Genomic DNA, 13,561 nt, shown 5'->3' on the forward strand with positions numbered 1-13,561 from the left:
TTTTTTTAGTTTAATATTCTAATAACATACTTTAAGCATATACTTTTAAATATTACTGATTAACTACAACAAAAATAACAGAATCGGTTGATTCTCTAATATTTCTTTTCAACATAATAACAAGAGCAATGCTAGGGGGTCAGTAATTTTTGTGATTGTTAGTCATCAATTAGCCATCAATGATGATTTGATGGTGTAAAATTAGTGTGAGATTTCATCCAATGGCTCACCTTCCTCTGCTGGTTACATGCTGGCCAAAATTCAATAAAACTGCTGCCCCTAGACTTTTCCTAATAACAAACTTAATTACTCATTTGTGACGTTTTATATTTGTGTTGGAAGTCCATTTTGGGTCCAATCATCATAACCACCAGCCACATCTTTAACTCCACTAAATCCCTGCAACACATATAAATTAAAATCTATAAAGGTCACCATTTAATAATTAATAATAATTATTGCTACTCATATAAATTAAATATAGTTTGAATATATATTTTGATGACAAACCCTAAAAGGATATGCCTTGCTATATATGCATGAGAGAGCAAACTTGATATATAGTGGCATACGTACTATACAATCAATTGAACTCTTTGTGTTCAATTCCATAAAAAAAAAAGTAAAATTGCATATACAAATCTATTGGCTATATTATGATATCGATAATATTAAGGAGACAAAAAAATAGTCAAAATTTATTTTATTTAATATTTATCAATTGTTACAATAATTAATGAATATTAAATAAGATAAATTTTAATTATTTTTTATTAATTATTTTTTAATTTAATTTTGATATACTAATAATGTAAAATGTTTTATACAGTCGTACAATTATATCTATTTTTTTAGATAATCATATATACAGTTAATATAAAAAAATAATTATTTTTACTGTAATATTACATAATTAAATATATATAAAACTATTTTATACCAATAATCATCAAATTAAATTTATTATTTTTAGTTATCAAACATTTTTATTATAAAATTGATACTATGAACACATGTATAAGGAACCTAACATGACACGGACAAATCAACATACTAATTTTAAGGACACACATAATAATAGTGATAAAGTCAAACGTGTCGACATATAAATGTATTTAAGTATGCTTAAGTATATCAAAAAATAATTTTTTATTTTTTATTAAGGTATAATTAAATACAAAATAAAAATACACTATGATCAAATAAGTGTTAATATATATATATATATAGGAATTGAAGTCGAGATTGAGTAAGAATGATTAGGTTACAGCATCTAATAAGTCTGTAGCAGCCATCTTAGACCTCCTACCGCTCTTACACCCCTGTCATATTAAATCAACGAGCAAATATAAGGAATCACATTTTAGTTCATTAGTATTAGTTAATTTTTTTAAAAATATTAATTTTTTAATTTTTTAAAAGTTTAAAATTTATGATTTATAATTTAGAATTTAAAATTAAAAATTTATTATCTAAGATTTGAATTTAAGATAAATAAAATAATTTTAAAAAAATAATTTTAAAAAATTAATTAATATTAGTTAAAAAAATTAGCTTTCTAGTATTATTACTCTAAATTAATATATAAAATACAATATAATGTAAAGACTAATATTATTTATTAAATATTCTTTTCCTATCGTATAGTATATTAGTATTGAGATATATAATTAGGGATTCAAAATAAGTTTTTTGCTTTTTGTAGGTTGTAGCGGGCTATTATCTATTTTAGAAGTAATTATGCTAATGTGTCATATTTAGAATTTTTCTAAAGTATTATTTTTAATTCAAAAATAAAAATAAAAACGTTATAAAGTAAAAAAATTAATGCTACAAAAATAGTACTCCAAAGCAAATTGTTCAAAATGAAATTATAATTGTATTCATGTGTCATCAATGCTGACCAAAAAGGCAAAAATTAAAATCTCATTTTTATCATATATACATAATTAAGAAATTAAAAAATAAAATTTGAGATATAATAAAGCAATAAGTTAATTCTTATAAGATTGGTAATTAAGGCTAATGATGCACTCACAACAACGATTTTGTCATGTTTGCTGAATTGGGATGAGACTTGTTCAATGAAATCAGCGTTTTTTGTCATATCTGCATATTAATTGTTCATTAAACTCATTAATCAGAGACTTAAATTACAAGTTAAATTTCAGAGGGAATTCCTCAAATTTAATGCTTTTGTTTTCTTTTCGTTGTTCAGTGGTATATTGTTACATATACAAAGTAAAATTTAAATCAAATATCCACTACTTATTTAAATGAATGAGTGAATTGATCATTCGACCAATTCAAATTTCAAATTCAAATTAGTTGCTTTTGTTTTTTTATTAAAATTTAGTATATATAACTAAGGTTTTGCTATAGTTACTCAAATTTTTAAGTCACCAAAAAATATATTAATTATTAAATAAAAAAAACCATAATATATGCATATAAATATATTTATATATAAATATATCGTTACTAATCAATAACTAATTTTTAGTGTAGATACATCATTACGAATTAATAAGAAGGAGTAGAATTAACCTTCTCCAATTTTGTGAAGGTAAGGGATGTTAATGGCACCTGGAGTGTGACCTGCACTGAACTCTTCAATGGTCCTACAAATAAAATAAATTTTTACAAAAATTTAAAAATAAAATAATAAAAATATATGAATGATTATATATTTAATAAATTGAATATACCTGACATCCAAATAGCGATATCCGGCTTGAAGAAGGCCATGCGCGACGCCAACGGGCACCGAAGTTGGAACTTTTTTACCCTCCAAATTCTCATTTGGACTAGTTTTTGTGCTTCAAATAATAATTAAAACTCATAATTATTATCACATTAAATTAATTACTTATTGTGTTAATTATATTTCCTTAATTCAATTTGTTCCTTCAAGAAATTGATTAAAGGCTAAAGAAATTGAATTTGCAACCTTAGTTAACATGCGTGAAACAAAAATATTATTCGTATACTAAAATTAACTATTAATATATTTATGTATAATTTAATTTATTTTAATGTATATTTATATTTTAATATATATTATTTTATATTAATAATTAATTTTAATAACTAATTTTAGTATATATATAATCATTAATAAAAAATACATTATAATCATAAAAAATATTTAATAACCAAAAAATACATTATAATAGTTTCAACTTCCTTGCCAATAAATTATAGCTCAAATGGCATAATTTCCCCATACTCAATTAAGAAGTTGCGAGTTCAAAATAAAAAAAAAATTTCAACTTCCTTAATTAAATTGTTCTTACCAAAAGTTTGAAAAGTTGTAATGTGCCATGGGGGAGCCCACGGTTTTCCAAAACGACCATCTGCATCTAATAATAAATAATTTAACTTATAATTAGAGAGAAAGATAATAATAATAATAATAACAATAATAATAATAATAATACCAAAAAAAAAGAAATTAAATCAGATTAATTAATATTTACATTACATACCCACTAAGAAGCTAAGGTAGTAGTATGTTGCCAATAAAATTTTGAGACAAACATCGGAGATGTTAAATCATGGATTCGCTCAAAGATTAAAGGCATCAAAATATAGCAACAAAAAAAGCTATTGTGTTCTAAATCAAACAATTAGGAAACAAATTAAAACTTAAGAATAAGAAACAAATTAAAGAGAAGAATATAATGTTTGATTGATAGAAACGCACTTGAAAGTAGGTTGAGAGAGGGAGGGAGGGAGTGAAGGAGAGCCATGAAAACGAGCGGTGGAGACACCAAACAATAACACTCCTCTCAATGCTTTCATCTTTGACATCATCATCTTTCAAGATTATGAATCAATATGATGCTGTCAAAATGGGTACCTTTCATGCCTTAAATATTATTATGTAGTTATTATTTAACATTTAACACAAGTGGTGTATTTTTTTTTATTTTTTATATTTTATATTAATAGTTTAGATTTAAAATTTTTCATTTATCAAAGGTGTAACGAATTATAACAAGTTAATTTTTAAGAAGTATTTTATTATTTAATTTGTTCAGAATATATTAGCATTCGTCGTATATATTGAGAATAATCTTTACACAAATTCTAAAGTTGATTTGGACACTAATATAATTCATAAAAAAGTTTGAGAAATTCTTCGCATACAAGCGATTAATATTTGTAAGCCTTACAAATTCAATTAAAACTAACGCTCAAAACACGCTTTGAATTGTTCTTCTTTCTCTTCGTCTTCTCCTTCTCCTTTTCTTTCTTTTCTTGCCTTCTCTTTTTCTTTCTTCTTTTTGGTGCACGTTCTTCTTCCTTTACTCTTCTTCTTCTCCTTTTCTTTCGTTTCTGCACGTTCTTCTTCCTCGTCTTCCTCTTCTTTTTCTTCATTTACGTGCTCTTCTCTCTGTTTTCTCATTTTTTTTTCGATTTTTCATGGTAAAATATTTATGGAAGAAGAAGAAGCAGCAGCAGAAGATGAGGAGGAGAAAGAGAAAGAGTTCTGAATTATGCATAAGATGTACTTCAACGAATTTTGGGTGTATTTTCTTAAATCCTTTGGGTGTAATTTTGTAATCTTTTGGGTGTATTTCTGTAATCATTTGGGTGTATTCCTATAATCGTTTGGGTGAATTTCTGTAACCGTTTGGATGTATTTCTGTAATCATTTGGGTGTATTTCTGTAATTGTTTGGGTGTATTTCTGAAGTTCCATTATCTTCAAAAGGAAAAGGATTACAAAAATACACTCAAAGGATTACGAAAATACACCCAAAGGATTTAAGAAATACACTCAAAATTCGTTGCATAATTCAGAACTCTTTCTCTTTCTTCTCCTTATCTTCTGCTGCTTCTTTTTCTTCAAAACGATTTCAAAGCTTGATTTCAGAAACCATAAAAATCGAAAAAAAACGAAGAAGAAGAAGAGGAAGAGGAAGAGGAAAAACTTGATTTCAGAAACCATGAAAATCGAAAAAAAAACGAAGAAGAGAAGAAGAACCGTTCATAATACAGTGTAACGCTTTGAAAACAGGAAACGGATGAATAACGCATTAAAAGGCCCGTTAGCAATTTGTAAGACTTATAAGTTAAAAAGACTTGTATATGTAGCAGGCCTTAAGGAGTTTTATGATTTAATAAGAGTGTAATTAATTAGATAATTATGTTATAAAATTTTAAATAAAGAGTCGTTTAATAATTTTTCCATTCTTTTAAAGGTCCATTTGAATTCTTTTAAAGGTCCATTTGAAATGTTTGACACCAATGAACCTTAGCTCTAATGGCATCTCTCCCCCTCCCCACATCTAATAATTTTTCCATTCTTTTAAAGGTCCATTTGAATTCTTTTAAAGGTCCATTTGAAATGTTTGACACCAATGAACCTTAGCTCTAATGGCATCTCTCCCCCTCCCCACATCTAATAATTTTTCCATTCTTTTAAAGGTCCATTTGAATTCTTTTAAAGGTCCATTTGAAATGTTTGACACCAATGAACCTTAGCTCTAATGGCATCTCTCCCCCTCCCCACATCAAAGGTCTAGGATTCAAACTCTAGAAAAAGGTCTAGGATTCAAACTCTAGAAAAAGCAATTGAGAAAGAAATATGATAAAATGTGTGAGTGTATTGTGTAGTTAGGATTAGAGTTGTCCAATCCACTAAAAAAAAATGTTTGACGTACAATATAAATAAAATTGAATTCCATAAATATCATTCTCTTCCTATAAATTAATTAATTATTTCAAAACCTAAATCCAAAACCATTTAAGTAGTAATCTCACATTTAGATTTACATTACTTTTAATATATTAGATTTCTTTAACACATGTTAAGAACAATTGTTAATAAAACTCAAAGAAAAGATTAATCTAATATATACATAATCAATCATCAAATCAAAATCAACTTCAGTGGCCCTAAATAATTATTAGGTTCTTTGAATTATAACCCATTAGATGAATTTTCGTTTTGGTCATCTTGTAAGCAACATAACCATAGTATAAATTTTTGACTATAATTATAGGGCTTTACCCAAGAGGGAGCCCTTCCAGAAATTCTCGAGGGCCTGGGCCAAACCCAGGCCCAAGAGGGGGTTTGGAAATAGTTTTCAACCAGCAATAGACGCGCCTCGGTTAGAACCTCACTAGCTGCGTCATTGCCCCAAGCGCAAAGATGCTTTCTCCAGTCTCTTTTCTAACCTTTTATAGAAACCCTTGAGTCAATTCCCATTACATTTCCACGATGTGGGACTCACTCACTTTGCAAAAGGAGTGTGAGTTTAATAGACTATTTTAGAATTATTTTTATAAAATTGTGAAAGAGATCAAAATTCAAATCAAACTATTTCAATTTACTAATTCATTAAAATAAAATATAATTCATTTTTTTTAAATTATGGAATAAAGGATTTCCTAAATTTCAATTTACATGTCACTGTAAAACTTATGTGATTGTTTCCTTTAACTTTTAAGAGTTAACATAAAATGCTACTTGTCCTAATTTGTGTTTTCAAGGAGAGATGTGAAAAAAAAGAAAAACAATTTTGTGTGGTGGACAAAAAACAGTATTTTAATAGGACTATGCTATGTGTACATTAAAATCAGTCACCAATATAAAATATATGTTAGAATATAAATATACATTGAAAATAAATTAAATCATACATGTATGTATATACAAATACATTGATAACTGATTTTAGTAATTGATTTTGATGTACGAATAACATTTTTCGTTCTAATATTTGAAAAAAAAACATTATCACTTTATCAAATTCTTTACATATCTCAAATCTCTCAGACTCTCAGTGACTATATATATTGTGAGCATAAGTTATTATTCATCCTTTGCCATTAAATACATTTTATATTATATTTAATTTTATAATTTTCTTTTTGTTTTTTCTAGTGTTACTTTGCTTCATGCTCTACACGCCAATGACATGTTTGTTAAATTGCCTAACAGAAAATGGTGTTCTTGAGCTGGGGTCGACCATCTCCACAAGACCAAAAGGCTTGCATAAAAAAGTAAACAACATCTCTTAAAGGAGAACGTTTAACTTTTAACCCATTTTCAGGTCCATTTTTTCACTGATTATATCTAATATATGTGTTGTGTGTGTATATTTACAAGTACCACATTCTTAACAGGTCAGGTACTTTCAACTATGATATTAAATATAAAGGGGCTACTGCTAAATCATTGTCTTCCCTTGAACAAGATGAAGGGTTGTCCAAAGATGGGTTTTTACTTAACAACAAACGAGTTCTGTTAGGTTCTGGTGTTGAGACTTTTGAGAAGAGCAAGGCTGCCCTCAAAAGTTGGAGGTATTTTTACATGTGTATGTCCGTGTGCGCGCCATGGTTTTAAATTGGGTGATTATTCACATGAAGTTGTTTTTATCTGAAGATGATAGTTGAGAACCGTTAGAGTTAGAGGTATTGTTACATATATGCGTGTGCGCGTGATAGTGTCTGTGTTGTTAGACTGTTATGTTGTGCCTCATATGAAGTAGTCAGGAGTTGGCTATCTAACAAAACTGTTTAATTATTTATTAGTGTGTGTATGCACTATTCTTTTGGCTGTATGTATGAACATAGTATCTTATGCGTAACTATGCTGTGAACATCATTTTGCACATTTTATGTATGTATAATTCTTTCGCATTACTTTTTTTAGAAGGAAACTATTAGGGATTTGGGTATTATGGGGTGATCAAAGTCCCACATCGAGTTGTATGGGATGTTTGATGTATATAAGGAGAGTGGTTCTTCCCCCTTAACAACTAGCTTTTAAGGTGTGGTTTCCCACTTTCCTTAGATACCTAACAATGGTATTAGAGCGTGGTTGTCGGTGCCATAGAAAGGGCTATCTATAGGCTGGATTAAGGTGAATACCGAATACTGATAAACCGTAGCAAATTGGCTACCATTGGGTCAGTGTCGATAAAGTGAAGCCGCCGTGGACGTCGGCTCTCCAGGGCCGACATACTCCTCAGTCAAGGCTGCTGGTAGGGGTTGAACCTGAGTGCTGGAGTTTACACATTTCTTCAACAAGGAGACATGAAAAATTGGATGCACTCTTGCATTGGGGGGAAGCTTCAGCTTATAAGCAACTTGTCCAATTTTCTCTAGAATTTCATAGGGACCATAGAATCTAGTACTCAGCTTTTGGTTTACTCTCCGGGCCAGTGTCTTCATCCGGTAGGGTTGCAGCTTGAGATATACATCTTCCCCTGGTTCAAAAACCACTTCTCGCCTTTTACGATTTGCATATGTTTTCATCCGGTTCTGCGCCCTTTCTAGCTGGAACCGCAGCTCGTCCAGCATCTGATTGCGTTCCCCCATTAGAACTCTAACTTCCTCAACCGCAGCCTCTCCCCGTCCTCTCAACAACACAGGAGGTTCTCTCCCATAGAGTGCCTTAAATGGAGTCATTTTGATGGAGCCATGATAATTGGTATTATACCAATATTCAGCCCAACTCAACCAGCGAGACCACTGCGTTGGTTTGGAACCTGTGAAGCATCGAAGATAGGTCTCCACGCACTTGTTTACCGCTTCACTTTGACCATCAGTTTGCGGGTGATGGGCCAAACTCATTTTTAGCGCTGTGCCTGCTGCCTTAAAAATTTCAGACCAGAAAGCACTCATGAAGAGTCTATCTCGGTTAGAAACAATGGAACTTGGAAAACCATGAAGCCTCACAACCTCTTTCACGAACAGCTCAGCCACTTCTTTGGCTGTGTATGGGTGAGAAAGAGGAAAAAATGTGCATATTTGGTTAATCTATCCTCCACGATAAAGATAGTGTCTTTCCCAGTAGCTTTCGGAAGTCCACCAATGAAATCCATGAAAATATTCGACCAGACATTGGTCAGAATTGGAAGTGGTTGTAGTAGGCCGACCGGTGATAAAGTGGAGTGTTTGTTCTTCTGGCACACCTCACATTGCTTCACATATTCCATGATAGTCCCCTTCATTCCTTCCCAAAACAAAACTCCTGATATCCTCTTGTAGGTTCTAAAGAACCCGAAATGCCCTCCTATCTTCGAATCATGGAATTCTTGGAGGAATTTAGGAATCCACTTGGAATGCTTCGAAATGACTAACCGGCCATGGTACAGCAGCCTCCCATTGCACCATTCATACCCAGCTGCTGTTTCTCTCCCCTGAATCAAGTCTTGGATAATCCCTTGTAGCTTGGGATCTTGCTGGATTTCTTCCTCTATGCCTTCCCAATCTGCCGTGGACACTACTGAAACTGCTGCAAACTGAAATTTCTTGGAGAGTGCGTCAGCCACTCGGTTATCACTTCCCGCCTTGTATTTGATCTCAAAGTCGTACCCGAGCATATTAGTTATCCATTTTTGCTGTTCTTCTCCACCAATCCTCTGATCAAGCAAAAATTTGAGGGTTTTTTGATCCGTGTAAACCGTGAATCGCTGTGCTAAGAGGTAATGTCTCCACCTTTGGATGGCCAGCACGATGGCCATCAGCTCTCTCTCATAAACGGATTTGGCTTGGGCCCTCTCTGAGAGTTTCTGGCTCATAAATGCTATGGGTCTGCCCTCTTGTAACAGCACCGCCCCAATTCTTTTTCCAGAAGCATCGGTCTCTAAAGCAAATGGCTTGGAAAAAGATGGAATGGCTAATACCGACACGGTCACCATAGCCTTCTTCAATTGTTCGAAGGCTGCCTGCGCGTCACTTCCCCATCGGAAACAGTCTTTCTTCAACAGCTACGTGAGAGGCCAGGCTATGGCCCCATAATTCTTCACAAACAGGCGGTAGTATCCGGTCAGCCCCAAAAAATTCCGCAATCCTTTTAAATCTTTCGGAATGGGCCAATCTACCATGTCTTGTATTTTCTGAGGGTCTGCAGCCACCCCTTCGTTGGAAATCACATGTCCCAAGTAATCAATCTTCTCTTGGGCGAATTTGCACTTCTTTTTTTTTAGGAAGAGTTTATGGCTCCGGAGGACCATGAATATTTGTCGCAAGTGATCCCAATGATCTTCTAAACTGCTACTATAAACAAGAATATTGTCAAAAAATACCAGAATAAATTTTCTCAGGAAAGGCCTCAATACCTGGTTCATGAGTGCCTGAAAAGTGGAAGGGGGCGTTGGTAAGCCCAAAGGGCATCACCATGAACTCATAATGGCTTTCATGAGTCTGGAATGCTGTCTTGGGAATGTCCTCTTCTCGCATGCGAATCTGGTGGTATCCCGATTTAAGGTCGAGCTTCGGAAACACCCTTGCTTCTCCCACCTCATCCAACAGCTCTTTTATGATCGGAATGGGAAACTTGTCCGCCACCGTGATCCGGTTCAAGGCCCTGTAGTCTACGCAAAACCGCCACCCACCATCCTTCTTCTTGACTAAAATGACTGGACTCGAGAACGGGCGAGTGCTGGGCCTAATTATTCCCGAGCTCAATATCTTCTCTACTATTTTCTCAATCTCGGTCTTCTGGTAATGGGGATAATGGTATGGCCTAATGTGAGGAATTGCTGATCCCTCCTTCAAGATTATAGCATGATCTTGATCTCTCTTGGGAGGTAGTCCCTCCGGTGTGTTAAATAAGTCCCCAAAAGATTGCAGAATTGCTCAACATCTTCAAAAAAGGGTTCCGCAGTTGGGTTTCAATGGCTGCCATCACAGGGGTGATGACAAAACCTTCTTCTTGATTCTTTAGCGCTTGCAAGGTAGTCTTCCAATAGGCCTTATTTCTACTTAGTGAAGGATCTCCCTGCAAATAGAATTCCTTATCTCCTTGCTTCCAACTCAACGTTAATTCACTATAATCCCCCACAAATTTTCCCAAGTTGGCCAGCCATCCTGCTCCCATAACGACCTTTGAACAACCCAGTTTCATAACAAAAAACTCTGAATAATTAGAATTCCTTGAATAGTCACCTGCAGTTCCTCACAGCCCTCATGTCCCCTTTCTATGGCACCATTCCCTACCTCTACTCAAAATTCCCGTACTCTTTTCACTGGCAGGGACAGCCGCCTAACCACCTCGGTGGCTATGAAGTTTGCCGACGCTCCAGGGTCTATGAGCACCATCACTTCCTGGCCCAAAATCGCCCCTCTCACCTTGAAAGTTTTGTGTGTTGTCAATCCCCAAAAATTGTAGGAAGACAACTGTAGTTCAACTCCTTTGGGTTCCTCCACTGGCAATTCCGACCTCTCATCCTCCTGCTCGGCTTCGTGGTCTTCTTCTTCTTCTTCTTCAATCAACAAAATCTTATAGTGTTTCATAGGAGAGACATGGGTCAGTCCCCACTTCTCTCCACAGTAGAAACATAAGCTTTTCCGTTGTCGCTCTACCCACTCCTCATCAGAGAGTCGCCGCGTTCCACTGCCTCTGGTCCCAGAGGATGATGCCGCACTGCCTCCCCCAACCGAGCTCGAGTTAGTGCTAGCTCGTGTGATCAAAGGGACCTGGTTGGTGTTGGGTCCCGGTTCCACTCTCATTCCGCTTCTGGATTCATGTAAGTTGGGTCGAGTCCAGTTAGGATTTTTTTTGAAATCCCATCTTGATAGATCCGGGTCCCCCCAACCCGCCTCCTTTGGATCTTTCTTCTCCTTTTCTGCATGTCGGGTTCACTCTGGAATCCTGCCAGGCACGGTTTCTCCACTCAATTGCCATGGCTCTATCCATCAACACCGGCAGATTATCAAAGCTTGCCACGTCCAATTCTGCCTGAATCTCCCTTCTAAGGCCGTTCACAAAAATACACATGAGGGTCTTTGCCCCAAGGTTTTGTAACACCCTAAATTTTATCCTATCGTGGAGGTCTTTAAAATAAGATACCACACTCGACAAAGAAGAAAAAGAATGACTTAATTGTTATGCAAGGGAGGAGGAGGTGCGCGTGAAGGGGAAAATGAGTAGCACTAAAACGTTCGGGTTTGAATAAATGTGAAAAAACATCTTAACCATGAGTACGGTTTAAAATGAAACACTTAGAGGAAATTATAACCCGAAAAGAAACTAATTACGTCCTAAACCAATCTCGTCGAAGAAGCTCCCATACTTGTATCCTATCCTATTCTTGATCAGGACCCTTCATTTATCCACGAATCGAGGTACCAGGGGCCTCCTTCCAACACCTTTCCGCGCAGTAAAGATCCGGTTCCGTTGGGTGGGGTGAACCGAAACTCGACGGGGTGCCGAAGTGGGGAAAGAAGGCACGTATTCCACCTTTGGACCTCTGCAAGGGTTCAACTCCTCCTTTGGGCCCTCCTCCATGGTGTCTTCCTTCTGGCCAGGGTTGTCGGATTCCTCTTCATCGGTTTCGGAGTCAGACTCGAGGTGTACCACCTTAGATGACCGTTTTTTAGATGCTGAAGCGTTCCTATCTAGGAAGGTTACGACGGCAGCTGGGGTCCTTCTTCCACGAACTTTCGACCTAAGTAGATAGTTTGGAGCACGGTAGTGGTGGTCGCAACTACCCACGCGTGCTTCGAGGGGTCATACTCAGAAGTTACCTTCGGGGGGCACCGCGTCGTCTCTATCCGTTGTGTCATGTCCCTCTGGAGACAGTATGGGAAAAGAAAGGGAGTGAGAACCTAACGTCTCAGTAGGAGTGCTATGCAACACCTCCATATCCATCTCCAGCCCACGTACGAGATTTTAAAAATTGAGGCGTATGATATGGCATGTAATATGCATCTTTCTTGTAGAATATGTGTGCAAAAGAGAAGGCATATAGGGAAAATAGAAGGATAACATCCTAAGTAACATCAACATAATCATACATAAATCTAAAAAAAAAACTAAAAATCAAACTTTCATTCATGCTTTCTTCTTTCTTAACTTTTAACTTTTATGGAAGGTATTGAGCTCAAACCGGTATAAATGAGAGTCCCCTTCCCTTATCGAAGGTTCTTATCTCGAATGTCTTGGTGATCACCTTCCCTTACCGAAGGATCATCTCGATCGATCACCCTCCCTTACCGAGGGATCATCTCGATATCTTGTCTTTGGGGGTCACCTTCCCATCATTTCCTCAGTTCAATTTACAATCAAGGTTATTTAGATATACACAAAAAAAGAGTTATATCAACAAAGATATCTTATTATATAAAATTGATGGGAGTTCCCTTCCCTTACCGAAGGTTCCCAAAGGTTTGCCGATCACCTTCCCTTACCGAAGGATCATCTCGATTCGATCACCTTCCCTTACCGAAGGATCATTCCCTCAGTTTAATTAACAAGTAGGGTTATTTAGGCATATACAAGAATAGATCATGCAAGAGGAGAGACATATACCATGATAAAATAAGCATGTTGAATAAGACTTTATAAGAAAGTAGGTACTCTCGTCCCTAGAGGGGTATTAATAATATAAAATAAATGTACATTATAAAAGATAGAATAATTTAAATAGTTATAAGAGAGCATATACTCTTTAACTCAAGAAAATATTAATATTAATCTAATGGTATAAAAGTCAATATAATTTCATGTAAATAAATGGGGGATATTAATTAGTTGAAATAAAATAATTATAAAGAAACATGTACTCTTGACCCTAAGAAGATATTAATGATATAAT

At 34.7% G+C, this 13,561-nt stretch overlaps 1 protein-coding gene and 1 non-coding gene across 2 annotated transcripts; both read right to left on the minus strand.

Moving 5' to 3' along the window:
• Positions 1–190: 190 nt before the first annotated feature.
• On the minus strand, positions 191–3,870 carry LOC112727407 (thiosulfate sulfurtransferase 16, chloroplastic-like). The gene is made up of 7 exons (XM_025777475.3): positions 3,707–3,870; positions 3,297–3,362; positions 2,709–2,819; positions 2,548–2,621; positions 2,039–2,109; positions 1,269–1,322; positions 191–399 (listed from the first exon to the last, which is right to left on the minus strand). Exons 1-7 carry the CDS (start codon positions 3,817–3,819, stop codon positions 325–327), a joined length of 564 nt encoding a protein of 187 aa, XP_025633260.1. The 5' UTR covers positions 3,820–3,870; the 3' UTR covers positions 191–324.
• A 2,143-nt stretch (positions 3,871–6,013) lies between these two features.
• Positions 6,014–6,164, minus strand: LOC112715471 (U4 spliceosomal RNA). The gene has a single exon (XR_003159708.1). It is a non-coding gene; the product is annotated as a U4 spliceosomal RNA (small nuclear RNA).
• Between the last annotated feature and the right edge of the window lie 7,397 nt (positions 6,165–13,561).

Source organism: Arachis hypogaea, chromosome 1, assembly GCF_003086295.3.
Source record: "Arachis hypogaea cultivar Tifrunner chromosome 1, arahy.Tifrunner.gnm2.J5K5, whole genome shotgun sequence".
NCBI lineage: Eukaryota > Viridiplantae > Streptophyta > Magnoliopsida > Fabales > Fabaceae > Arachis > Arachis hypogaea.

Excerpts from the sequence above, each read along its gene's own strand:
- LOC112727407 (XM_025777475.3), bottom strand. The coding sequence starts at position 3,819 with ATGATGATGTCAAAGATGAAAGCATTGAGAGGAGTGTTATTGTTTGGT. Across the intron at positions 2,820-3,296 it reads TACAACTTTTCAAACTTTTG|CACAAAAACTAGTCCAAATG; the intron begins GTAAGAACAATT and ends TATTATTTGAAG. Across the intron at positions 1,323-2,038 it reads AACATGACAAAATCGTTGTT|GGGTGTAAGAGCGGTAGGAG; the intron begins GTGAGTGCATCA and ends TTAATATGACAG.